This window comes from Protopterus annectens, chromosome 6.part0 (assembly GCF_019279795.1).
Source record: "Protopterus annectens isolate FY-2018-M chromosome 6.part0, PAN1.0, whole genome shotgun sequence".
NCBI lineage: Eukaryota > Metazoa > Chordata > Ceratodontiformes > Protopteridae > Protopterus > Protopterus annectens.
Window position 1 is genome coordinate 1,157,739,008 of NC_056737.1, and position 27,554 is coordinate 1,157,766,561.

At 43.0% G+C, this 27,554-nt stretch overlaps 2 protein-coding genes across 2 annotated transcripts in view; both read right to left on the minus strand.

Moving 5' to 3' along the window:
• LOC122804726 (bifunctional arginine demethylase and lysyl-hydroxylase JMJD6) overlaps nt 1-25,796 on the minus strand; it is a gene marked incomplete at its 5' end in the record, with an annotated part of 393,936 nt that extends 368,140 nt beyond the window's left edge. Inside the window, 1 exon segment of the mRNA XM_044074779.1 lies at nt 25,658-25,796. Coding sequence (XP_043930714.1) covers nt 25,658-25,796 — 139 coding nt within the window.
• Nucleotides 1-27,554, minus strand: part of IFIH1 (interferon induced with helicase C domain 1) — a 2,457,004-nt gene that overhangs the window by 777,195 nt on the left and 1,652,255 nt on the right. The gene's annotated exons all lie outside the window — the stretch shown is intronic.

Sequence of the window (27,554 nt, forward strand, 5' to 3'; positions counted from 1 at the left end):
AAGGAATAGCAAAAGCATATGCAGTGGGCTATCCATTTTGAGATTGTCTGTTTGGAAACTGGCTTTCCTTGAGCTCCTACCGCATAGGCCACAAAGAGCTGTTCTGATTTTCTAAAAGGCTTTGTTCTGTCCAAATAATAACGCAGTTGTCTGTGGCTGTCCAAGGAATGTAGTAATCTCTCCCCTTTGTTTTGAGAATTGGGATAGAAGGTAGGTAAATGTATGGCCTGATTTAAAGCTACACTGGATACCACTTTAGGCATAAAGGACGGGTTGGTTCGTAGGGAAACTCTGTCCTGATGGAAGATGATAAAAGGCTGGACAGCCATGAGAGCCTGTAGTTCTGAAACTCTGCGAGCTGAGGTGATAGCCAGAAGGAAAGCTGTTTTCCAGGACAAATATTGCAAATCTGATGAGGCAGCTGGCTCAAAAGGAGGCAAGGTCAGTTTTTCCAGAATGAAATTAAGATCCCAAGCAGGTATTGGTTGTTTCCTTGGAGGTCTTAAATTCTTAGCCCCTCTGAGGAACTGTCTTAAGAGAGGGTGAGAGAATAAAGGTGGATCAGTGTTTTATTCTGCAGAGATAGCCGAGGCATGGATTTTGATGGAGGAGAAAGAAAGTCCACTGCTTAGCAGTTCAGCCAAATATTGTAGTATTTGAGGTAAATTCAGTTTTCCAGGGTCCTGGCCCTTTTTCTCATTCCAGACACAAAAATGTTTCCATTTTGCGGAGTAAGCTTTTCTAGTTGATGGCCTTCTGGCCTCCAAAATGACATCCTGCACCTCCTTGGAAAGTAGGGCCTGCTGTGATGCTAAGGAATCTTCCATGCGGCTAGATTGAGTGTTTTTAGCTGACTGAAGAGTTTTGAAGCTGTGCTGAGTCAGAAGAAGAGGCATTAGAGGCAGGGTCCACGGTGGGGAATGCGTCAGGCTCCTCAGAAGTGGGTACCAGTATTGCCTTGGCCAGTCTGGAGCAATGAGGATCATCTTTGGTCTGTCTGCTCTGGTCTTCAATAGAACTTTGGGCAGCAGAGGAAGAGGTGGGAAGGCATAAACTGTCATTTATGTCCAACTGAAAAAGAGAGAGCGTCCACTCTCCAGGCCTTTGGATGGAAGATCCTTGAGCAGAATTTTGTCAATTGATGATTTTTGTGGGAGGCAGAGATCTATGTCTGGCCTCCCCCATTCTTGGATTATTTCTGTAAAAAACTTTTGGATGCAACTTCCATTCGTGCGGATCTGTCATATTCCTGCTTAGGTTGTCTGCCAGCGTGTATTCCTTGCCTGGCAAGTCTGCATAGAGGGTAAGAATGTGTTCCTCCCTGCTTGTTTATGTACCACATGACTGTGGTGTAGTCCGTTCTTATCAATAGTTGACCTGGTTGTAGAAGGTCCTTGAAAGCTATAATAGCATTTATTACTGCTAGCATTTCTTTTTGATTGATGTGAAGGTGCTTTTCTTTTTGGAACCATTTGCCCTGAATGCACCGATCTGTCATGTGCGCCCCCCAGGCGTAGTCCGAGGCGTCTGTTGTGATGACTTGATTTGCTTGAGGCTTGCTGAATGGAAGACCTGTGTTTGTTTGACATGCTTGAGTCCACCACCGAAATTCCTTTTGCAGACATGGAATTAGTGGTATTATTGTTTCCAAACTGTGGCTGTGTTGAGACCATATGTTTTTCAGGTACCATTGTAGTTTCCTCATATGCAGCTTTGCACATGGGATTAGTAAGATGCAAGATGCCATGAATCCCAGAGCCTGCAGGATTTTCCTTGCAGTCAGCCTGGTGCAATTTGCTAGAGTTCTGAAGTATTGAATTAGTTGCCCCTGTTTTTCTGGCGTGAGGTAGGCCATCTGGGTGTTTGTGTCCAAATTGGCACCCAGGAAAATTATCTTCCGAGAGGGTATTAGCCTTGATTTCTTTTTGTTGACTGTGTATCCCAGAGAGTTCAATAACATTATTACATAAGCCAGATGTTTCAGAAGAATGTGCTTGCTGTCCACTTGGATCAGGCAGTCGTCCAAATAGGGATATATTTGTATCCCTTGAAGTCTGCAGTAGGCAATTACTGATGCCAGGCATTTCGTGAATACTCTGGGCACAGTAGATAAGCCAAAGGGCAATGCAGAGAATTGATAATGAGTTGAACCTGCAAGAAATCTGAGGTACCTTCTGCAATTTTGTCTGATTGGGACATGCAGGTATGCCTCCTTGAGGTCCAATGTTACCAGCCAAGACTCCTTGCCCAGCATGGGAAGAAGTTGCTGTAGAGTGAGCATCTTGAATTTTGGTACGAGTAGAAATGTGTTTAGGATGGATAGATCCAAAATAGGTCTCCAATCTTTTCCCTTCCTTGGCACCAGAAATAGCCTGGAATAAAGACCTTGACCTTGTTCGTGCGTAGGTACCGCTTGAATAGCTTTCATGTTTATGGGATCTGTAATTTGCCTTTGTGCCTCTGCCCTTTGATTGTGTGGCGGGTTTGGCATGCCTCTCATTTTTGGAAGGGTGTGAAAATGGAATTTGTAGCCTCTGTTTATAATGTCCAGGATCCATTTGCCCTTTGTGACAATATGCCAATTTTTTGAAAATAATGCCAGCTTTCCTCCTAAGGGGGCTGACATTTGAAACCTGGTTGGCATGCAAAGGGGAAAGTCATTGGGTTTGCTTTCTGAAAGATTGCGAGTTGTCCTCACCACCTCTTTGTGTAGGAGCTTGCCATTGTCTGCTCTATACGATCCTTGGGATTGTCCTCTGTCCCTCTGGCGCCTGTATCTGCCTCTTTGGGGTCTGCCTGTGGCAGGAAAGGACCAGTTTTTGGAAGGCCAATTTCTACTAAAACGTGGGGGTTGAACCTGTAGAAATTCTTTCACAGTTTGCATTGATTTAGCCTTTTCCTCCATTTTCCTTAATACCTCCTCAGCATTAGCACCAAATAGTACATCCTTTTGAAGAGGGGCGTCTAGTAATTTAGCTTTGACGTGATCAGGCAAGGCTTGTTCCTTGAGCCAGGCATGCCTACGTATGACTGATCCTGTAACAGCAGCTCTACATGAGGCCTCTAGAGCATCAAAACCACATTGTAAGGTATGCTTACCCACTTGTTCTGCGCTATGCATCAAATCCTGCAACTCCTTCAAGTCTGGTTGTTCAGGTTGTGACATTTTACTTTTCAATTGTGATAACAAAAACTGTTGGTATTATAGCATATGAAACTGACAGTTTAAGGCCCTCATGGATAAGGTAGCCGCGGTATATACCTTTTTTCCCCACCTTTCTAAGGATCTAGAATCTCTCTCGGAAGGCAATGGATTTTTAGCAATGGAGGCCTTAACTCCCTTGGGGCCCTGTGAGATGGTTTCTGGGTCAGCAGCATGGCTCTTGTATAGAAATTGGTGTGAGTCAGGAACCCTGTAGTATCTGTCAGGCTTAACTGGAGCTGGAGGTAGAGAGTCCGGGTTAAGGCAGGCCTCCGAGTAAACATCATCTAAGATGTCCAAGACAGGAGGTATAGCCAGAGGCCTGTGCTGAGGAAGCAAGAGAAATTCCCTGAGCCTTTTCTTGGAATCTGAATAATCCTGGCCTTCCCAGTGGAAGTGTTCCCTTAAGGTATGCAACGTTTCCCCAAATGAGTAATCCTCGGGGGGGGGGGGGATACAGAAGGGATGGACTCCTCCGCATCAGAGTCTTCAAAAGGGGAGTAAGAATGTTCCTGATCATCAGAGTGCTCTGAAATAATGGAGCCCTGATCAGAGGGAGAATCTTCCTCCACTCTAGGCCTTTTGTCCGGAGGGGGCTGAGAACCTCTGATAAGGGTAATTAAATCTTCAACCATTTTAAGCATCTGTTTCTTAGGCATGGGGCCTGGAGATGGGCCCTGTGTAGCTGGTCTCTGACTGCATGGTTGCTTTAGACTTTGTGAAAGCCTTGATGGAGAAAGAAGAGGAAGGTCTGAGGACACCTTGAGTGGAGGTGGATCTGTCCACATTCTGAGTTTCAACGCTAAGAGTGGCTTCGGTATCTGTAGTCGGGGTGTGGGCAGAGGAGCCTGCGACCTCGGGCACAGGAGACACCATCAAAGACAGGTCGTCGGTAGTCAGGGGCTGCGTAGGTGCCTCGCTGAGAACCAGACCACGTGTAGTCGGCTTTGGCATGGTGTCGGTAGAGGCCGCGGACCTCGTGGGTCGGTCCTTGTCTTTACATTTTTTAGACAAAACTGGAGTCGGAGTATCCGACGACATAGTATAGTTAAATGCTTTCCCAAAATAATGCTGGGCGAACTCCGCCCGACACTTAATAGTGCGTTTGTTGAATGTAGCACAAAAGCGACAGACCGAGACGTTGTGGTCTGGGCCTAAACAAGGTATACAGAAGGAATGGAAATCCTTATGCGGTATTTGCTTCCCACAAGAAATACAATTATTAACTTTGTCTGACATCGGTCTGAGGCAAGAAAAGTTTCCCCAACGGGGTACTTAGCTTTTAAGAAGACTTCGGTTTCCAAATTTTCGTCATCTCAGGAGCTGGCCGACCGGCACTTGCCAACTGCTTCTGCTTCGGGCACCGCGCGGCAAGAAAGACTGAAGAAAATGGTGTCTGCTGGTTCTTTTATACCCCTGTCGCACTGACGTCAGGGAAGAAGCGACGACAACAGACCGAGGACCCGCCTGACGGCAGGAGAACCCATCTGTTATTACTGCAGCTGTATGCACGATAACATCCACAGCCCATACAAGAGCATTTGGAGGAGACAGCCAGAAGCAATAATATGCAGGTAAATCAAATCAGTTGCATCAGGCAAAAGTACACTTCAAATTAACCTATGCACTCCATTGTAAAATTTTTGCAGAAAGGTTTATAAGTAAGGCATCAGTACAATGCATTATTACATTTGTACTTGAATTGATAGCGAGAAATTTCATTAGTAGATAAATGGAAAATAGATATGTGACTGACTAGGGTACACTTGACTAACAGTTGTACATCTGTGTGAGTATCAGTTAGACGCTTGGAAGTATGAGTAGTCAAATCTTAATAAGATGTGCATTTACAGGATGGATGTTCTGATGACCCAAAAGTTAAGGTGATAAGAGTCTTGTCAGTAACACTTTCCTGTAATGGAATTTTGCATGTAGAGATGACTGAAGCAGGAGAGTGTGTAGGACACTGTGTGAAGAGCTCATGCCGAAGTAATGTGTATTAGAAAGGGGAAGTTGCACAATCCTGAGTACAGATTCACACGAATTTGGAAAATATTTTGGTCCACTTCGGTAGAAGAGGGTACATAAACAGATGGCACTGATACATTCTACAAAACTAAAGGGTGTGTATACATAAAAGGATAGCCATGCATACATCAATGTGTAACTCTTAATTGTTCTCCATTTGGCTTAACAGCAGCATGCATCAGTATTGGAGCATGAGTACCGCTGTGAGGGAATGCAGATGGACGTTACAGAGCAGAATACCAGTTTATGTAAGTGATGTGTACCAATTAGTACATCAGAGAAACAGCAGATTATATCAGTGTACAGTGATTCCTTTTGGTTGTGATTCAGTAATCACCCTAGTCTCTTTCGTGTTTTCCAGTGGACTTTTGGATTGCATCCCTTGGCACCTGAGGCCATCATTGTAGCACTTTGTCCATGGTCAGCTTGTCCCGGAAAACAGAGCAGACAGTATGCAAAAATTATGAAGGGATATGGCATGGATGAGTGTAGCATAGCTGCATGTGTCCGATATATTTACAGTAGCAAATTCACAGGTGCGTTTCTCTTGAAACTGTTGGGCTGGTAGGTCACAATGTCAGTCTGAGGACATGGCAGACCACTGTATGCAAGCTTAAGTAGAAATTGTAAATCAGGTGTGATATGCAACCAGAAGTGCAGGTGTTTGAATGACCACATTAGACTGTGACTCCAGACATCTATTATAAGGCTTAGTGTTTGTGATGTATTTGTAAATGGCCACTACAACACAAGCATGAATGCCCCTCAAATTATTGTCACAGCACATCAGTTCGTAACACGATTGTCATGATTCATTCTGACACACCTACACTGACCTGTGGCAGTGAAAAGGTACATTTTTAGGCATGAAAATGCTGCAAGGCTATTTATGTACTTGGCCTTATTGTGTATGCTAATTGTAATGTATGACAATCAGTTTTGAGATATACTGCTAAGGATGACTATACTATGTATTCTAAACAGGTGGAAATGGAACTTGGACCAGTCTGCACAGAGGTCATTGTGGACAACAGTGAGGTAATGATTAGCAGATTGAGAAAAACATGCAAGTTGAAGAACAAGTCCTGTCAGACCCAAAATATGCTGACTGCAGTAAGTGTTGGAATACAGACAAATATACCAGAAACTAGTAGTAACGCATCTGAAGTAAAGTTGATCCAAAGCCATAATGTTGCTATTCAATTTCCAGAAATAGTAGTGCAAACATTTGTAGATCACAATTATAGTAAGGTGTCAAAATGCACACAGAAGAGAAATGCTTTGCAGCCAAGCACAGAAGAGGATATAGGTCATAGTAATGTAGAGTGTGCGAGTAATCATCATTCAGTGTTACAGTCTTGCATTGAAGCAGTGCAGGTCCAAGAAGAAAATGAGGGCAGCATGTGTAGTGACAACAGTAGTGAGAATTGTATGTCTGAAGGAAGTATAGCAAATATGGGTAATGAGAATCTGGAAGACCCAGACTGGGGAGAATCCTCAATAAGCATGTCTCAGTCTGAGGCAGATGATTCATTCCAGGAATTGTCAGAGGAGGAAGACATTGTTGGACAAAAGAAATTCATTGTTTTTGAGGCATGCCTCGATAACTTGTTGATTAAACTTATATGTCCAGTGTGCAGGGCAGCAGCTTGTGAAGTTGAGACCACCACCATACTTGGAACTTTTGTTTGTGTTAAAGTGTCCTGCTTTAATGGACATGAAATTCTAAGCTGGGAAAGCCAACCACTGCTTGGTCGAATGCCAGCAGGCAACCTAATAAGTGCTGCCGCAGTACTGTTTAGCGGTAGTACTTACGCACACATATCAAGGTTTTGTGCCTACCTAGGTGTAGAATTCATTGGAAAGACGACATACTACGACATACAGAGCCAATATCTTTTCCCAGTGGTGCAATTCCATTGGCACGAGCAGCAGAAGGAGCTGTTGAAGGGAGACTGCTGAGGTTAGGTGGTGATGGACGCTGTGACAGTCCTGGAGTTTCCACTAAGTACCATACCTACAGTATGATGGATTTAAACACAGGATACATACTGGATTTTGCTGTGGAGCAGGTCTGTGAAGGGGTGGCATCAGTGGGACTTGAGAAGACAGGTTTTGAGAGGTGCACGAGAAATTTAATTAGTAAGGGTGTGAGTATTGGAGTAGTAGCAACAGACAGGCATCGGGGTATAGCATCACTAATGTGTACTCAATTTACTGACATAGATCACCAGTTTGACACTTGGCACATGTGCAAAAGCATTAGAAAAAAATTATGCTGGCTGCCAAACAGAAAGGACAAGATGATTTACTGCCATGGTGCCGCAGTATTTGTAATAACTTGTGGTGGTGTACAGCAACGTGTGAGGGTGATTCAGTATTACTTATGGAAAAATGGTTGTCCCTGTCATGTCATGTGATTGACCAACACAGCTGGGGGGGGGGGGGTGCAACCAAATATGTGAAATGTCTCCATGAAGTACCAGTCCCTCGTGGGACTGATAAGAAATGGCTAGAGGAAGGAGGGGAGTGCCACAGTGCACTGCATAAGATGGTAAGTAACACGTTGTTTATAAAGATCTGAAGCAGACGACAAAATTTTGTCATACTGGCAATCTGGAGGTATTCCATGCATAGCTGTGTCGTTACTGTCCAAAGTTAGAGCACTTTACATCCCTTGCATCCCCAACCAATCTTTAAGATCTGAACACCAAAAATCTAATCTCCATCCCCAGACCTAAACATCCCGCTGATCAACTACTATCCTTCTCTCTAGGTAGGAAATGGAACTCTCTCCCTCCTTCTCTTAGAACCATACCTAACTTAGATTACTTTAAAACCCAACTTTTCTTACACCTATCTTCAAAATGGAAATGTTCTTGCTCTCACCCTACATAATCCCAAGGTTCCTGTAGACTAAGCCCCTATACTCCTGCACCTTTATGCACTCTAATTCTAGCTATGATTTAGCTGGCTCTAACTTCACTGTATGGATGAAAATATTGAAAAGTTAGCAAATCTATAAAAAAAAAAAATTTGTTATTTTTATCTTTTGCTGTTGTTTTTTTTCTTTAGCATTTGCTGTCTTCTTCTTTAAATTCTTGCTGTGTGTACATTCTATTGTAAATTTGCATTTACAATGTTCTTACTGTGTGTACATTCTATTGTAAATTTGCATTTGCAGTGTCTTACTATGTTTTCTTGCTGTGTGGACTTTCTTTTGTATTCTTCTCAAACATTGTATTGGTTTGTACTGCCTTTGGAGCTTTTCTCTCCGGGCCTCCACTGAAAATGGGTTCTTCTTGGCCCAGTGGACTTCCCCGGTAATCGAACTGAAATAAATAAAATAAAAATAAAAAAACTACCTATGGAGACATGAAAGCAAGAACAATGTTAGCTGTCTTGGACCACAATGCAAATCAAAACAGGGAGCATTTAGTTATTAGATCTAGTTATTAGATCTAGTCGCTCTGGGCCAGTTGGTGAAGAGAGATACAGAATAGTGTATCCCAAGGCCAAGCAGGAGTGGATAGCAAAGCCTATATTTGAAGGTAGGAAGTATGACATCTATGACCTCATGATGAACGTAGTGTCTGCCAAGACAGGTAGTCTGAGTGTGGATCCAATGCAAGTACCAGAGCTGCCCAGAAACATAGCTAGATCTGAGCGGCCATATAAAAATACTGTGATTGCAAGGTTACAGTCCTGCTTCCGCAGTAAGTCATAAGGTACACGTAAAAAAATTTACTGTTATGACTATTTGCCAACTACTTGAGTCCAGGGTAAATTAAGGATAAGTAGCTTGTCATGTGCGTATGTGATCAGAGCCAAATTTTTAAGCAGTGCCATTGGTACATATTAAGTACAAAACAGTGTCAGATAGTCTGCGAGACTTTCACAGCAGCGGCCTCTCTGACTACTGTCACAATAGTACAGAAAAAAATCCTGGCAGAAGTGTCACTATTGAAAATCTGAGAAAAGGTAGAGTGGGTCAAGCTTCATCTTTCTTTGGTAAATGAGACCGTCATGGTGAGGCAGTTACAGAAGTAGATGTGAAATCGTTTATGAAAGTTAAATGTAGCTGTTGGATGGAATGGGCCATTCAATTTGTGTCATGTGCACTAAATTGTAGGCAGGGCAGTTATTGAAAGATAACGTGAGAAACAGTGTCAGTCTGCAAGACTGACAGAAGTGACCAATCTGAATAGTGTCATTCAGTACAGTAACTAATGTAGGAAGAAGCATTACTTGTGATAATTTGTGAAGTGGTTGAGTCCCTCAAGCTTTATATGTCCTTTGAAAGTCACAGAAGCTGATAACTCACGTTTGAAAGTTTAAAGTAGTTGGTGGATGGGATGGGACATTAAATTTGTGTCACTTGCACTGTATCAGCTGTAGTTAGTCTGGGTTTTCATCCACTTTTGCCCAGGACATGGGTGAGAAAAATAGAGAATGGCCTTAGCTAATGATATGCAACCGTTATATTTCAGTTGACATGTCAGTGTATAGTACCTGAAAATGAGTTGTCTGAGTGGGTATTAATATATAAAGAGCAACAGCTGATCCATGTAAAGTGTGTATGCATATAATGGTGTCATTTTTTCCAATGGTTCTCTCTCGTCTATGAGTCCTGGTGATTGAGAAAAGGTGATGTGAAAGTTGGGTGATCCATTTTCCGGTAATGAAATCTTTGCTGTCATGAACATTGCTGGAGTGAACCGTCCAAGTGACGATGGAAATGGTATTTGACATGGATGCCAGAATTACAGAGCTGACAGCAAAGGTGGGTATCACAGGTGATTTTACAGCATGCAAGTAAGGATTAAGTCATACATAAGTGTTTTTATGTGTAACCCAACAGTATGTGTTATTGATGTGCATTTACAGGCGATGTGAATGTGGAGATCTCAACTGAAGAAATAGAACCTGAACGAAGTGAAACAATTGGCAGAGTACTCATGGTAAATATTGCACAAAGGAAATATTACAGCCAAGGTAAGTGTGATTAGGTTAATAACGATAGCCCTTGAAGAAAATATGACAGCTCATCAGCGAGTTTGAAAGGTAAACAATACTCATACTTGTTAGTGAAAAGAACTGTCATGAAAGTGTGTTATACATGATCGTTTTCTTTATGGTGAAGGAATTATGTTGGAGCAAGAGTGGCATTGGTTCTAGGTTGTCATATTCAAAGTGGTTACAGTGTGAAGATAAAATGTATAGTGATAACAGCATTCAGGAATACCAGCTGGAACAGGTTTCGGCTCACTGCACGCTGCTGGACATGAACACTGCAGAGGCATGCTGTACCAAGGATGATGGACACTGAGACTGACCCATGAGAGGGATGGTTGTTGAAACTGTCTGTTGCATGATGCACTTGCATAGGAGAGGGAATGGGAGGGTTCAATGGCAGTCATTCGATTACAGTCTGTGGTGGTATAATAGAAACACTTAACAGTTGCAATGGTCATTGTCTGTTGACTTGACGTGCTTGACACACAGCTATGTTAGATGTTGTAAGGGAAGGGAAACTGAAAGGTTATGGTGTGTTGCCATGAAAGCATGGCGGTGTGACACTACTATGAATGTTTGATGTGCAACTAGAAGGGAAGGTCAATGAACGGTGGACAGACTGCTTAGAACATAAAAATGAGAGGCAGTGGTAGGTCAATGCTACTAATTAGTGGACGTGCAGCTGAAAAATTGCTGTGTGTTATAGCAAACATTCATGCACATAGTTAATTTAATTGGAAATCTTGTATCCTTATTTTGGCACATTGAATGCAGGCACACCCATAGGATAAGTATATTGCTGGTCGTGCATAGTTTTGTGTGTTCAGGACCATTTCATATATGTAACTGCATCATTATTTTTGTTTGATACACTTTGCTATTACAGAGAGTCTGTTAGGTTCAGTAGTGCACTGAATTTGATCAGGCCATGCACCGGGATAAAAGCAAAAATCATACTAAGCAAATTCGTTGTATGTATGAAGTATGTACTGTAAACCAAAACTACATTGAGCTTATGTAACTAGCAGGAACCAATTTCCATAGACACTCTTGCACAGTCACTGAGAAGGCATTCCTTGTTAGACATGAGCCTGATAAGCAAGTGGGTGTTCACATGGCACAGGAATCACAATGTTCAAAATCCTGTGTAGCAGTTATGCCCTGTAACACTGTTTATAGTCCAAGCCTTTGTGTAGTGTGCTCCCTGTCACCTGTGCAGATGATGATGGCTGGTACCCTTGACACACTGTAACTTGTGTGAACATGTACTAAAGTCTGATGCACAGTGTGAGACAGCGCAACATAATGCAGCAGTCACCAATTTGATGGCAAAGGGGTTTGTGTGATGTGATGTATGTATTTTAGGTACCCCTTAAGTAATTTGTAGGGCCTACACACATTTACACAAAGGGGAGAGCGCTATGACGTGCTTCTGGATCTCAGGTGGCAATATTTAGGAGAACTTGGAGTAAGATGTGCAATATTGCCAAAAGGGCACACGGCACTGCCTGGTACAGTGACTTGTAATAATGTAAACAGGAAAAATATGGAGTCAAAATTGTCAGTCTGTACTCATGACACTGACAGTAGTATTACGCCGGTGTGCTTTACTGCCTGACTTGACAAGTTTAGTTACTACAACTGCAAATTGGATGCTGCAATCCTTATTTTACTGAAGGGTGTAAACCCTCTTGCGTGATGTTTTCTGCGAACTGCACGTCTCTTTTGTTGTTTTAAAGATACCAAAGTCAAATTAGTAATGTGAAAATTATGAATAAATGTTTGGCTGAGTAGTGTCTACTGCCAATTAACAGCTCGATATATGACCAGTGTAGCAGTAAGATGTGAAATCTGCACAAAGAAAGGCAGGGAGGCCCTCAAAGTAAATTTAATAATATGGAAAAAGGACTAAAGGATTGCTAAATAGTATCAGCTGAATTAGAGATGATCATATTAAGCTCCCAAAGTGCCTCAGTTATCTGTATTATGCAAGTGATACATACATGCACAAAATAATTAGCCAGCCACCAAAACAAATTTCACTGCATGGAGTATAGAAAACAGTGAGTTTTCGGTACATGATTTTACTGTGCCAGCATCATAGTCACAGGTTTGCAGTCTACTGTTTTACAGTCCTTCAAAATATGTGGAGATGATGCAAATGTCACTTAAAATACAGAAAAAAACATGTCACTAGGCTGATGTTCCTCAAAGAGATTGTAAAACAAACATAAGTTAACATAATAATGTCTTGTAGAAAAAAGGAGGAAATAAAAAAAAGTGTACACAATGAAATAATCACAAGTTATCCTCAACTGCTGTACGAAATTTAATTTGAAATTGTTTGCATAAATCTTTCTGCTGCTGTCTAACAAATGATTCTGCAGGCAGAGGGGAAGACATTTGAAATGGCACTCCCTTCCGTTAAATTCTGAGCTGTCAGTTGCAGTGACAGGTTTCACACCTCAGCAGTAGTGTGGGAGGAGGGGACTGTCAATTAATGCAGGATTACAAAAGAACACTTAGAACAAAGGCATCTAATTTAGCTACAAGTCTGTCTGCTGCTAGATAACTTCAAATTATACTGTAAAGCAAGCTGTGATCTAAACATAAATGAGGGTGATTAGCAACAGAAAAGAAGCAGGCCTAATACAGAAGGAATACAAACTGACAATGAGTCACACATTTCCCATTATATGTCAATGGCATGGGAATTCACAGTTACTTCCTTATGTCTGGCATGAGTCACAGAAAGGAGACTTGAAATGCTTTATGGGAAAGAAAAAGGCTTGAAGGAGAAGAAGGTCACATTGCTATAGCAAGCCCCATCGGTAGCCATGTTGTGGTAAACTAGCTAAAATTACTAATAAAGCACTTAGTCAATTTTAGGTGTTAAAATAGGTCTGGAAACAAAGATAGACTGAAAAAAACATTTTTTACATTTTTTTAGTTCTAATGTAGAGTTTTCCTTTAAGCTTTCTGCGTTATCTCCTACCACTGTACATGGGTTCTATCTTTCAACACGTCAACTATCATCCTTACCACACAGGGATCTATATTTAGGTCTCTTAATTTACAGTACCTTCTCAAAGAAGTAAACAAAATTTAGCAAGCATGACCTCCTTTACACAAAACCAAACTATTGAGGAAATAGATAAATTTATTTATTTATTTATATTTGTTGACCGGGAGTGTCTGACTGGACGTAGGTCCACTTTCAGCAGAGGCCTGGGGAGAAAAGCTCCACAGTTAAAAATAAACAGACAGTAGTTGCATTGGATTACATAGCGATTAACAATTTACATAGCAATTACTTACAACATATTTACAGATGAAGAACATAGTACATCAGTAGACAACTAGAATCTTTATCTGTGAAGTACATAACAGACATTAACAAATGTTACAAGAAGAAGTTCCTGCTGCATAATAAGTACGGTCTTATGAGTATCTGAGCTTGCTATAATCAAGGTAGTTAGTGGAGTGGAAAGAAAGGTAGTGTTTGGATGGGGTGGCTGATATTAGAGTGGGAGTTGCAAGGGCATAGCCAGCATGTTTTTAGGTGCGCTTTTAGTAAAGTTTTGAAGTGGGTGCATGATGGTATGGAGGCAATTGTGGGTGGGAATGAGTTCCATAATTTGGCTATGGTGCAAGAGAAGTAGTAGTTATGTACCTACCATAACGTTCCATGTTAGTTGTCGTCTTCTCGCCTTCTTTCTTGCTGGTTGGGGGTTCGGAGCCGATCCTCTGCTCCGACTCGGCCACCTTCAAAAGCTCGAGAGCTGCTTACTGGCATGAGGCCCCCCCTATATCCCATGATGCCTGGCACTAGATACCCAGATCTCATTTGGTGAGTCTAACTGCAGCCATAATAATAAATGAATGCTATCCTAGAACACATAATTCCTACTGGGGAGGCTACTAAGCAGAAGGAAATAGCCAGGGAAGACTCAGCCATTGCAAAAACAAAAGGAACTCTTCTCGGTCCACTAGGATTGGGGGACGGAGGGTGGGACGCAAGAAAGAAAGCGAAAAGAAGACAACTAACATGGAACGTTATGGTAGGTACATAACATCTTTATGTTAAGTTGTCTATCTCAAAATAAACCAAGAAAGTGGATATACTGCCAAAATATAACTCAGAAAAGTATTAAAAGCAGTATTCACGATGAACGAAGCCAAGTCCACTAAATTATTGATTTTTATTCATTAGTTTAAAATCACACCACATATACATCCACCATGAACACCTTAATAAAACATTCACAAGCGTTTTCGTCATACAATAGACCATCATGAAGTCTATTGTATGACGGAAATGCTTGTGAATGTTTTATTAAGGCGTTCATGGTGGATGTATACGTGGCGTGGTTTTAAACTAACGAATAAAAATCAATAAATTGTCTATCTCGCCTTCATTCTTGCTAGTTGAGACTGCATCCCTAGCACCTAAAAACCTGGGTGGCTCATCAGAAAAGACTCTTCAGAACAGCGGAATCAAAATCAGCTCTGCTCTTGGAAACCAAATCCAACTTGTAATGTGAAATGAAAGTATGTGGGTTGGTCCATGTGGCCGCAGCACAAATAGATTCCATGGGCAACCTAGCCTGAAAAGCCACCGAAGTGGCTAAAGCTCTGGTGGAGTGACCTTTGGGTTTGATCGGTAATTCTTTATTTCTGAGTTGGTATATGAAAGTGATGATAGAAGACAACCACCTGGATAAGGTCACCTAGGAGACCGGAAGAACCTGTTTACCTACTGCATAAGACAGGAACAGTTGATCTGATTTCCTGATGTCTTTGGTTCTATGCAAGTAGAAGCGTAGTTGCCTGTGAACATCTAACTGATGCAACTTATATGCTGCTCTGTTGGTGTGGTTAGGGAAAAACACAAGAAGGTCTATGGACTGATTCAAGTTACTCTGAAGAGACCTTAGGAAGGAAGGATTAGTCCTAAGAGCAACCCTGTCATTGTGGAACACGAGGTATGGGGGACGGACAGAAAGAGCCTGTAGTTCCAAAACTCTTCTGGCTGAAGTAATAGCTACCAGAAAGAGGCTTTTCCAAGATAAGAACTTCAGTGAACAAGAAGCTGCAGGTTCGAAAGGGGGCAAAATTAGCGAAGCTAAAATCAAATTTAAATCCCACAGTGGTGGAGGATCTCTCACTGAGGGCCTGAGCAGAGTGGTTCCTTTGAGAAAGGCTTTACACAGCTCATGGGACATGATATTGTTTTCCGACAGGCCAATGTGAAAATTTGAAATTGCCGCTAACTGGAATCTAACTGTAGCGGAAGCGGAACCAGCATGGAAGAGCTCTGCTAGAAATTCCAAAATGGAGTGCACTGGGGCTGAAAAGGGGTCTATACTTTTTGCCTCTGCCCAGGAAGAAAAAACATTTCCACTCACTAGTTTATGTTTTTCTGGTCGTAGACTTGTGACACGACAAAAGGATTTCGCGCACAGAGGGGGAAATATGTGGGAGCCTGGTAAGGTTGGAAGTGGAGCAACCAAGCGGTGAGCTGGAGTGTGTGCAGGGATTGGTGCAGCCCGCCCGATTGATGAATCAGGAGGTCTGGAACTAGGTCCAGAGTCCAAGGCTGTTCGAGAAGATAGCGGTGTAGGAACGGAAACCATATTTGTCGAGGCCAGTAAGGAGCAATGAGGAGCAATGAGGATCATTTTGCAATCTGAAACTGTAGCCTTCTGAATTAGCTTCGGTATAAAGGAGAAAGGAGGGAATGCATAAAGAAGTCCCTGGGGCCAATCGTGGACTAGAGCGTCTCTGGGGGAATGCCCGGGGAGTGGAAGGAGAGAGAAGAAATTGCTGCACTTGCTGTTGAAGAGAGTTGCAAAAAGGTCGCAACAAGGTTGGCCCCATCTGCGGAAGATTTGGTCCCCAACTACCTGGTTCAAAGACCACTCGTGAGGCATGAGAATTGCTCTGCTCAGTCTGTCTGCCATAATGTTGGACCTCCCAGGGATGTGCGTTATAATCAGAAACCACTGGGAAGAGATCACCCACTGCCAGAGTCTGAGTGCTTCTCGACATAGGGGGTAGGACCGGGTTCCGCCCTGCTTGTTGATGTACCACACTACGGACATACTGTCCGTTTTGAACTGCAATGGTCCCGGTAGGAAGAGAGTCCTGAAGAGCCTGCAATGCTAAGAGCACGGCCCTCATCTCCAAGACATTTATGTGCAGATGATACTCGTGAGGTTGCCAGGTGCCTTGGACTGTTCTGCCCTGATAATGCCCCCCCCCCCCACACCCGATCAGGGAGGTGTCCGTGGTCACTGTAGCCACTGGAGGGGGGAGAACAAATTGTCTGCCGTGGAGCACTGATGTGGAGATCATCCACCACGCAAGGTGCTTCTTGCATGCCTGAGTGATCATAATCATGTAAGACGTGGGAAGTTGCTGGAAGGACCATTGGGTGAAAAGAAGCCACTGGAGAATCCTCATGTGAAAACGAGCTAGAGGAACAAGTATGATAGCTGCTGCCATGAGACCTAGCGTTTGAAGGACAAACCTGGCTTGAATCCTTTTGCAAGCTAATAAAACCTTGACATGCTGCCGAATCACTGCCACCCTGTCTGGTGGGAGGCTCGCTAACATGTCTTTGGTATTTAAATTTGCGCCTATAAAGGTGATAGATTGACAGGGAGACAATGCAGACTTTTCGAAATTTATTGTGATACCTAGCCTGGAGCAAGTGTCTATGGTGCAGTCTCTGGCTCGCGGGAGGTGATGTCTGGTGGTAGCAGTGAGGAGCCAGTCGTCGAGCTATGCAAACACCTGGAATCCTTGCCGTCTCAGGTGAGCGGTAACTACTGCCATACATTTGGTAAACACCCTGGGGGGGTGTGGTTAGACCAAAGGGCAGAGCTCTGAAATGATAATGGCTGGCTCCCAGCCGGAAGCGAAGGAATCTTCGGAAGCATCTGTCCATTTTGATGTGGTAGCACGCATCCTGAAGATCTATGGAGTACATCCAATTGTCCTGACCCAGAAAGGGTAAAATGGACTGAAGCGTGACCATCCGGAACTTCGTTCTTTGTACAGACTTGTTTAGTCTGCTGAGATCCAAAATGGGTCTCCAGTCCCGTCTTTTTTGGTACCAAAAAGAACTTTGAGTAAATTCTGGATCCTTGTTGGTCTGCTAGGACTTGCTGGATGGCCCTTTTTCTTCTCAGTTTTGAGACGTCTTGCACTGCTTGGTCCCTTAGATTGGGTGGAACATCTGGAAGGGACTTGTTTGACCTTAAGGGGGTGCGAACGAACGTAATTCTGTAGCCTCTGGATATGACGGACTGTACCCATTTGTCTTGTGTTGTGTCTTGCCAGGCTCCTGGGTACAGCGATAGTCTTCCCCAGACTGGCTCCAGAGGTGAGCAGCCGGGCAACCTTTCAGGGATGCTGGAAGGGCTTGTCAGAGAAAGATTCTCTGCTGCCCTGGTTTTGCGGACCCCCTCTGCCATGAGGGCCGGCATCTGTTATTGTTCCCTCCTCTGCCCCTGGAGGGAAACTCACCACGTGTGTCCGGCAAGGCTCCTTGGGATTTCCGGAACCACATCTTCCCACTCTTCTGACCCTTATGATATGGCCTGGAGGGAGTGGAAAAACGGACTCCTACAGCAGAGAGTCTCTTGCCTTCCTGCTCACACCTGGTAAGGGTATCTTTCACCTGTGATCCGAAGAGAGAGGAACCATCAAAGGGGGTGTTGGTGAAAGACGCTCAGAAAGGTTCCGCAAAGTTACATAGCCGCATCCAAGTGTGCCTCCTTAGGGCCACACCTGTGCCTGCCTGGACTCCTTATTAGGGGGATGGACAGATGAAGTTTCAGCCAACTCTTTCTTTGTGTTCGCTGCTAGCACCATGGCATCAACGGGGACACCCTTGGTCAAGAACTGTTTGTCCTGCGGGGTAGTAATGAACTTTGCAGGTCTTCTAGGGGTCGGTTCCACTGTGTCTGGAGCCGTCCACGCCTTTCGAGCCACCAAAGACATCAGTGGGTCGAAAGGCAGAGACACCCAGGAGGTGGAAGGTCGGGATCCAAACGCATCCAGGAATACCGACTCATCCTCGGAAGGGCTTAGGGTAGTCCAGTTTCCCATCTGCCTAAGCATCTCAAGGATGCCTAAGGACGACACATCTTCAGAGGGGGATCTTGGGGACCCTTCCGACTCCTCTAAGTCAGTATCCGATGTGACAGACTTGGAGGAGTCAACATGCTTCCTCTTGCATTTTCTCTTGTGAGGTGGCTCCTCTGAAAGATCAGGAGAGGCCTCGGAAGAGGAGGATACACCCAAAGGGGTGTTCTGGAGTGCTGGATCCCCACGCTTGGAGTCTGGAAGAGGGGCAGAGGCTGACGCAGGTACCCTAGGGGGAGGAGCCAATGGGGTCGATCGTGGGACTGACTCAGGGGCCAGTACACTCCACATCACCTCAAAGGCGTCCCTGCCTGGACACAGAGAAGGCTCAGGCTCCGACAAAACCAAAAGCCTTCCCCGCACCAAGGGAGACTGCTCTGAGGCAGATGTGGGAGCCGAGCTCACCTGCGCCGAAGCACTGAGAGGGACAGCAGGGTTGGACAAGGGTCCAATGCCACTTGCCCCCTCGGAGCAGACAAGGGAGTCTCGGCGCCCAGATCCCTCCAGGGAAGGTACCATGGAAAGGAACGGTGCAGACGATGGAACCGAAAGGGAGGGTATTGGCGCCGTCCGTTCCACGACTCGAACCCCAACGAACTCTGGCTCCGAGCTCAAAGGAAGAGGAGGAGGAATATCAACAGCTGTGGACGGAGCAGACTCCTGATGAGGAGGGCTGGACAACATTTTGGCTAGGGCCTGCGATTTCAAGAGCCTACTGACCACCTCTTTACAAATCATGGTCCGAAAGTCTAGAGGACTGAGAAGAGTGGGATGATCGATGACTACGCTCCGATTGGAGCAGGGGCGACTTCAGAGCCGAACGTATCGACTCCAAATGAGGAGACCTGGATCTCTTTCGACTCTCAGCTGGCTCCGAAGACAGTGTCGGAGCAGACTAGGAGGAAGGGACATCGGCTCCAGCTGGAGCCGAAATGGACTGTGTGCCTTCACCCAACAACGGCTCCGAACTGGGAGCCGACGGTTTAGGTGGCCTGGAAGATTTCACCGGCTGAGACTTGACAGTGAATCTTGGGGTTTTTAAGCAGACCCCTCAGAATCAATTTATTTTTGCGCTCCTGCAGGAATCTTGGACTGAAGGCATGACAGATGGAGCAAGAGTCCTGCAGGTGCACAGCGTCAAGACAATAAACACAAGAAGTGTGACCATCTGACAGAGACATCGTCTGACAGCATGAGTCACACTTCTTGAATCTGGACGGTTTTGGATCCTTGGACATTCTTGGGGAGAAAACCAAGGACAAGTTTCCACACAAATAGTTAAGGTAACCAACAGAAATATAAACACTCTACAGTTACCACAACCCACTAAAAGTACTACTACCACAAAGAATAACAAAACTATTACTAAACACTTCAGAGATTAATAGAGAAAAAGATTTTTTTTTTTTTTTGGGAGGGAGATAAAAAAGAAAGGTTAACCTCTAACTTAAACTTAAAGAACCTTTCTGTGGAAAAGGGAGAGAATGGGGGAGGGGAACTCTCTAACTTAAACGAGTTTCTTAAGGAAGGAAAACGCTTATCTAGAAGAAAAGCTAACTACAATTACTAAGTCTAACTAACGACTAATTCTACATTACAATACAGTCTCTTTACAAGAAAAATACAGTAATAATAAAGAAGTTTATGCGACCTGAGCCAGTAGAATAACCTCGCAGCAGAAGCGGCAACCGAGATCTGGGTATCTAGCGCCAGGCATCATGGGATATAGGGGGGCCATCGAGCCAGTAAGCAGCTCTCGAGTTTTTGAAGATGGCCGAGTCGGAGCAGATCGGCTCCGAACCCCCAACCAGAATGAAGGCGAGATAGACAACTTAACATTAGTGCTTCACCAGCAGAGTTATTGACTTTAGTGATCTGCAAGTGATTTTTATTGCTGGATCTTAGTGGTCTGGTGGTGCAATAGGGTTGGAGTAGATTCTGGAGGGATGGGACATTTAGTGGATGGTTTACTAGTTTGTGGGCGAGTGAGAGTGGATACCATTGAAGAAGGTGAGGAAGTTGAAGCCAGCCCAGTTCAGCAAGTGAAAGACAGTGGTGACTACGGTAGGATGCCCCTGTGGCGAATTTGGCGATTTTGTTGTAGAAGGTCTCTAGCTTCTTTAGATCGCATTGCCTTAGGTTGGTATATATTGGAGAGGCATAAAGTAGGGTGGAGATAAGGTGGGAATTTGCTATTGAAATCTTTGCTGCTTTGGTGAGAAGTTGGTTACTTCTGTATAGTGCTCCTAGTTTTTTGTGGACTTTTTTTATGGTCATGGATATGTGAATGTCAAATTTTAGTTTATTGTCTATTTCCACTCCTAGCAATTTGGTGTGTTCATTTGGGTATATAGTGGTGTTGTCCTTTGCTGTGATGTTAAAGTGAGAGTTGTTTTGAGTATGTTTGGTGGGTTGGAAGACGAGTAGTTTAGTTTTGTTTGGGTTGAGTATTAATTGGGCATCGGACAACCAAGTTTCAACAAAGGAAAAGGCTTCCTGTGTGACTTTTTTCAGTTTGAGTAGGGACTGGGCTGAGCAGATGATGGTTGTCTCATCTGAGTATTGTATGAGTGTGCCATGTTTGGTGGCATATTGGTGAAAATAGAGAAGAGAAGAGGTCCAAGGATGGATCCTTGGGGAACCCATATGGAGACAGGTAGTTGGGGAAATATGTCATTTTGCCATACAACAGATTGTTGGTGGTCAGACAGGTAACTCTGAAACCAGTTGGTGACTGATTGTGAGAAGGATAGGTTATTAAGGACAGAGATAAGTTGTTTGTGTGGGACCATGTCAAATGCTTTAGATAGGTCTAGGAAAGTAGCAGAGGAGAGATAGCCATTGTTTTTATGCTGAAGGATAGTGTTAGTAAAGGAGAGTAAGGCGGTGGTGGTGCTATGGTTTGGTCGGAAACCATGCTGAGTACTGGAAAGGAGGTTGTTAGTAAGGAGGTAGTCTGAAACCTTTGAGTGTATGCATCTCTCTAGTATTTTGGAGAGTGGAGAGAGAATAGCTATGGGGCAGTAACTGGTTAGTTCTGTGGAGGGGAATTATATGTGATACTTTCCACAGTGTGGGAACGTAACTTTCTGACAGAGATCGGTTAATCAAGATGGATACTGGGTAGGCCAGAGCATCAGCTGCGATTTGTAGGTATTCACTTGGGAAGTTGTCTGCTGCTAATCTGGTGGGCTTAAGTTTAGTTAAGAGTTTTTTTATGTTGGAGGTAGGTACAGGAGAAAAAGAGAAGGCAGTGGGGATATTACTAGTTGAAGGTGTGGGCTGGAGGGGAGGGGGGTTGTGTTGTTTAGCTAGTGATAGTATGGTTTGTGTGAAGTGTGTGTTGAATGAGGTAGCAATATTTTCTGAGGAGTGAGGGATGTTAGGAGGAGGGGTACTGACTTTACCTGGGTGGAGGATGGAGTTTATGAAGGACCAGAATTGTTTGGGGCTGTGTTGGGAGGAGTCTAGGGCAGACTGGTAGTACTGGAATTTGTCCTGTTTTATTAGCTTTTTGACTCTATTGCGTGGTTCTAGGAATTTCTGTCTAGTTGAGGGGGGTTTGGTTTTGCGCCAGTGCTCCCAGGCATTATCCCAGTTTTTCATTTCTGAAATAGTGGTTTTCTGTAGCCATGGGGAGGGTTGTGCTTTGATTCTGGAAAGTCTTATGGGGGCATGGTAATTAAGGATGCTCAGGAAGGTAGTATTAAAAAATTCAACTGTGTCATCAAGACTGAGGTACTTTAGAGGATGCCAGTTACATTCTTTGAGGGATGAGATGAATGTGAGTGGGTTAAAGTTTAGTTTTTTACGTATTTGATGGTAGATGACAGGTTTAGCTTGGTATAGGTATTTTTTGAGTAGGAATGTCGGGGAGTGATCACTGAGGCTATCTGATAAGCAGCCTGTTATATATGACTGGGGGCTCGTACTGACTAGTATCCAGTCCAGAGTAGTGTGCTTGCTGGAGTTTTTATTTATCCTGGTTGGCGACTGGACTAGTTGGGTGAAGTCATGAAGGTTTACATGATGGGTTGGGATGGTTGCCAGAATGCCAGAACAGGATTGTCAGTCAATATTGAAATCACCTAAAATGATAGTTTCTTGGGGGAGATGGTGGGTAGACCAGCTGAGGTGGTTTTCTAGTGGTGGGATGTTTTAGCCAGGTGGGAAGTAGCAACCAATTATGTTGATGGTTTTGTTTTGGTTTATTTTGAGGTTGGTATATATTATTTCTTCATTGCCTATTTGTGGAGCTGATGATTTCAAGATCTGGATGTTTAGATGCTGTTTAAATATTATAGCTACACCGCCTCCTTTCTTGTTTAGCCGGTCTACTCTTAGTATGCCATAACCTGTAGGGAGTATTTGCTCACTGGTAATGTGAAGTTTTAGCCAGGTTTCAGTCAGGATGACTATATCTGGGGAGTACAAGTCTATGGTGGCATGGAGTTCATGGACTTTGTTGGATATACTTCTAATATTTAGGCTTAGTATAAGGAAGTCACTTGGCTTTCTATTGGCTGTAATATGGGAGAAGCTGTGGTTTCCAGTCTGATTATGAGGATTGGGGTTGGAGATGGTAGGGCCAGGGTTAGGGTGGATATCTCCACTTAGGGCTAGTTTAGATATGCATGAGGTTATTAGTTTTCTCAGTTTTTGAATGTGTTTGTTTATAAGGGAAACTTTATGATTGTGCCCTTTGGGAAATAGGTATGGCGGGAGGGTTACTGTGTTAAGTTGTAGGGATGCTTTATGTTTGAGTAATATAGTTGGTAGAATATGTGGGGGGTGCATGGGGATGTTTCTTGAGTTGGTGGGAGGGGAGCTCAGTGAGGGTGAGACATGAGTGGTGGTGTGAGTAGTACAGTGGTAGTGGTTGAGTGGGGGAATGATGGAGCTTTGGTAGGATGTAAGATATGCAAGGAGAGTGCGTGCAGTGAGCATAGGTAAGGTATGCTTGTACATGTTAATTGAGCAGGTGTGATAGTAGTGGGAATATGGAGGAGGTAGTGTTGGGTTAGCACTGTGGTTGGCTACTGGAAAGATGGGAGGGGTTTGCGAGTGTAATAAAGGTGGGACCTGTTGGTTGCTCTTATGAGGGGGCTGGAAACAATCAGGTAACAGAGTTAACTGATAAATGAACATATGATAGTGACAAGGGTGGTTGTAGTTGTAAAACTGCTGCCTGCCACATGTAATATTTATTAACTTTGAATAAATGAGATTTTTAATGTCATAGTTAAGTCAGAGACAATGTACTCCATGGGTTTGCAAATAAAGACAATTTAAGCTTAAATGAACCACAGATTGGTCATATCTGGTGTTTGCACAACCTGTGCTCACCCCCAAAATGGTGCCCTCTTCAACACACACACAAAAGTGGGACGTTTTTCTTCTAAAACCTGCTATAAGAACATTGATTATTTCAGCTATGATTCCAAATACAGAACAGGCATTACTATAGGAAGCCTGGGCCTCAAAGCAATATAGCTACTGCACTCACGCATCATCAGCGCCTGCCAATTGCACACCCTCCGAGTTTACACTCTGGTCTACCACCTCCTCAAACCATATATCAAAATAGCCATTCTCCATACTTCTGGGACATATCCTGTGGCTAAGCTCAAGTTAAATAAGGTAAAACTGGGTTCCAGAAGACCATGTTTTGTATTACTTATTAGGTAACAATGTAGACTGTCTGGGGCCCATGGAGGTGGTATTTTTAGTTTTTGAAAGTACATTGAAGACCTGTTTCTTGATCATCTTTTGGATGTGGGGATTAGGTACTTGTGGATTTGTGATGTTTCTGGGATAAATCTGGCAAGAAATTTTGTCACCAACTACATGACCTAGGTCTCTGGGGTCAGACTGGGTAATGCCATTTTGGATTAGTTCATAACACTGTTGGGTTTCATTTCTTTGTTTTATGACATCACTAAAGGATTTATAGTTTTCCTACACCTCAGATGTTAATTTCAGTTCATCTTTTGCACTGATCTTCCTAATGGTTGGTTTTAACTCTCTGCTAATCCTTTTGATAGCGTCTTTAATGGAGAAAGACTATTTTGTTATAAAGTTGGTTAATGCTGGTGGATCAATAAATTGACATGTTTTTAAAGCTCCCATTACATATGGTTCTGGTAAAGCACTACTTGCCAACTAATTTTAACTATACAAACATTTTTGCCAGCCTGTGATCTACAAACAGAAAATGCAGCTTTTCATTTAGTATACATAATTAAATGGGTACTTTTCCATTAACGGGGCAACACCTTTTTTCGGCTGCTATTATAATCATCATATTAATAATTATAACACTAATATGACTCACCAGGTACTGCAAGAATTACTGTCAGACCATATTTGAAAGGCTAATAAAATACATGTATTAAATGCCTTAGCATTAAACAATTATGTTACATTAATGAAACAATCATGTTAAAATATACTTACGGCTACTATTAATGTTCTTTTCCTTAACGGAAACTCTCCAAATAAACCATGTGTTGTGCCACGGTACAAAACTTGGAAGGGAGGAGGGCGAGTCCTGTTTTGGGACTACTAACTGAAGGTCTTTTTTAATTTTTATTACCACCTTTAACCTTACTGAGCAGTTCCTGTTGGTGAAGTTATCAGTTACCGACGATGTGCAATACCGTCAGAAACGTTATCTGAGCAACACTGACCATCATCTAACCCAGCACGTTCCTTTTGTTTGCACGGCAGAATGTCCAGATTTATGCCTGATATTCTTCCTCTTTTCCTCATAAAATGTGTTGTCTCCTCCTAAATTTTGCACTTACTATGGAAGTCACAACATTTCTAATGAGGGCTGAACTGAATTCAAGTCAGAAGACATCTTCCAGCACAATTACAGAACAGTGGCAGATGTTTAACAAGCCAGGGCTCGTCCTCCTGAGTAGCCCCCTCACTTTGGATAAACAAACATACAGTCAGCCTCGATAACTCACATCATGTTAAAAAACCACTAGAAATCCGCGGATGGTGGGAGAACAAAGGCAAAAGTGAAACCATGACAGGACTGTTAAATAACCAGTGCTGACCTTACAGAAAATGAATAGCACTCCAAGGAGAAGAACATTAGCAGCTGCCGAAAAAGTGTTGCCCTGTTAATGGAAAAGTACCACTACATATCTAATTAGTCAGCAATAACTACTATCTACCACATATAAGAAAACAAGAACATTTCTTAAATGCATCAACTATACTGGCATAAGGAATCACATCCTGTACCTCAGAGTTGGACTCTGATGAGCTGGAACTGGACGAGCTGGATGAATCGCTTGAGCTATCTGATGCAATTCCTGTTGATTCCATTAAGTCCACAGAATCTGCTAGTGCAGCCAATTCAGGTCTTTCTTGCTTTAAGATCCTTCAAGGAACGAGTAGTATTATTTAAATGAAAGAAGCAACATTAAATAAAACATACAGTTTACTTTGCTGGAACCCCAAAAACAAAACAAAATTCTCAGATTACCAGTATATGTAAAGTACATGCATAATGGCCTAATAATGACCTGAAAGAAACGGAGAGATACTTTTTACCTTGTATTCAATTAATTCAAAGTATATTGAATTATACACTATAAAAGAAAGAGAAAGCGAGAGAGAAATCAAGCAACTTGTCCACCAAATATGTAAGACCAGCATACACTAGTTAACCTAGGATACAAGCAACACATGAAACAATCTGAAGAGTATTTAAAATAGACAGCAAGCTCAAGTATAATAACTGTCTAAAACAAACTAGATCCAGCCTAGGGTAGCTCCATAATAATTTGATGGAAGTTTCTCCACGATGCTTTCAACTCTATGAAGTTTTCTTAAACTTTGGAAAGAGTTGGGACAGACTCAAACACATCTTTATACAGCAAGAAAGTCTCATCAAGGAATTCTATTTCAAATTAATCCCCAGAGTTGCTGTACAGAGCTTCCCTAAGTAGACAGTGCTACAAATAATGAAGCGTTTAAAAGTCTAACCCAGAATTTAAGATGCAAAGCTGAAAGAACAAAGTGTGTGCCAACAGCAATATTAACATCATAAGTGCAAACAGAGTTTCTTCTTAAGAGGTGACTGAATACCTTAAAGGCTACAATAATAAAATATGTGGAACTAAAAGAAAAATATAGTTATGTACTCACCATAAAGTTCCATCTAAGTTGTCCATTTTCATTCTTCCATAACGTATGGGTTTGGATCTGGTCCCTGAGATCAGAATTTGCCAATGCAAAAGCTTGCGGCAACCAGAAAACTCAAGCTATTCCCTTACCCACAATGAACTAACCCCAAGTACCTCAGATCTTGTTTGCTAATATCAGCAGAAAGAAGTATTGAATTAGAGAGAGAGGAGAATACATCTGGAGCCATGTTCCAAGGAAGCGGCATAATCAGGGCAGGTGGTTGGTGGGAGGGAAGTTCAGGAAGAATGAAAATGGACAACACGAATGGAACGTTTTGATGAGTACATAACTTGTTCATATGATGTCAATTTTCATTCTGTCCACAACTTAAGGGACATAGTCCCCAGTTACTTACTTAAATTCATGGGTGGACTCAAAGAAGGAAGTTCCTGAGCACCATTGAACCAAATGGAGCTCTACTCCTGGAAACCGTATCCAATTTGCAATGAGTAACATGTGTGGGGAGTAGCCCAAGTTGCTGCTGCAAAAATGTTGTCCATGGAAGCTCTAGACTGGAAGACTGGTAAACTAGACATGGATCTCATGGAATAAGCTTGTAATGGTTTTGGAGTGGGAGGCTGACAAAGATTAAGCTGCTTACCTTACGGACACAAGGAGCAGGGATTTATTCTCACATGGGGTAACTCATTAGGCTTAAATTGACCCACAAGGTCTGTTAACCTAGTACTAACCTATGAACCTATATAAACTAATGCCCAATTTTTTGTGTATATATAAGAACTCTATAAGACATTTGGCTAGACTAACTTTGGAAATGGGTTTTCTAAGATTCAAGTCAGAAAGAGACAAATAACCAATTTTCCTGGTATTTTCTGTTCTGTGCATTAAAAAGGTAATTGCCCGTGGAAATCCAATAAATGCAATGTGTATTCACCTTTGTTAGAAAATATGTGGAATAATACCGGCAAATTGATAGATTGATTAATGT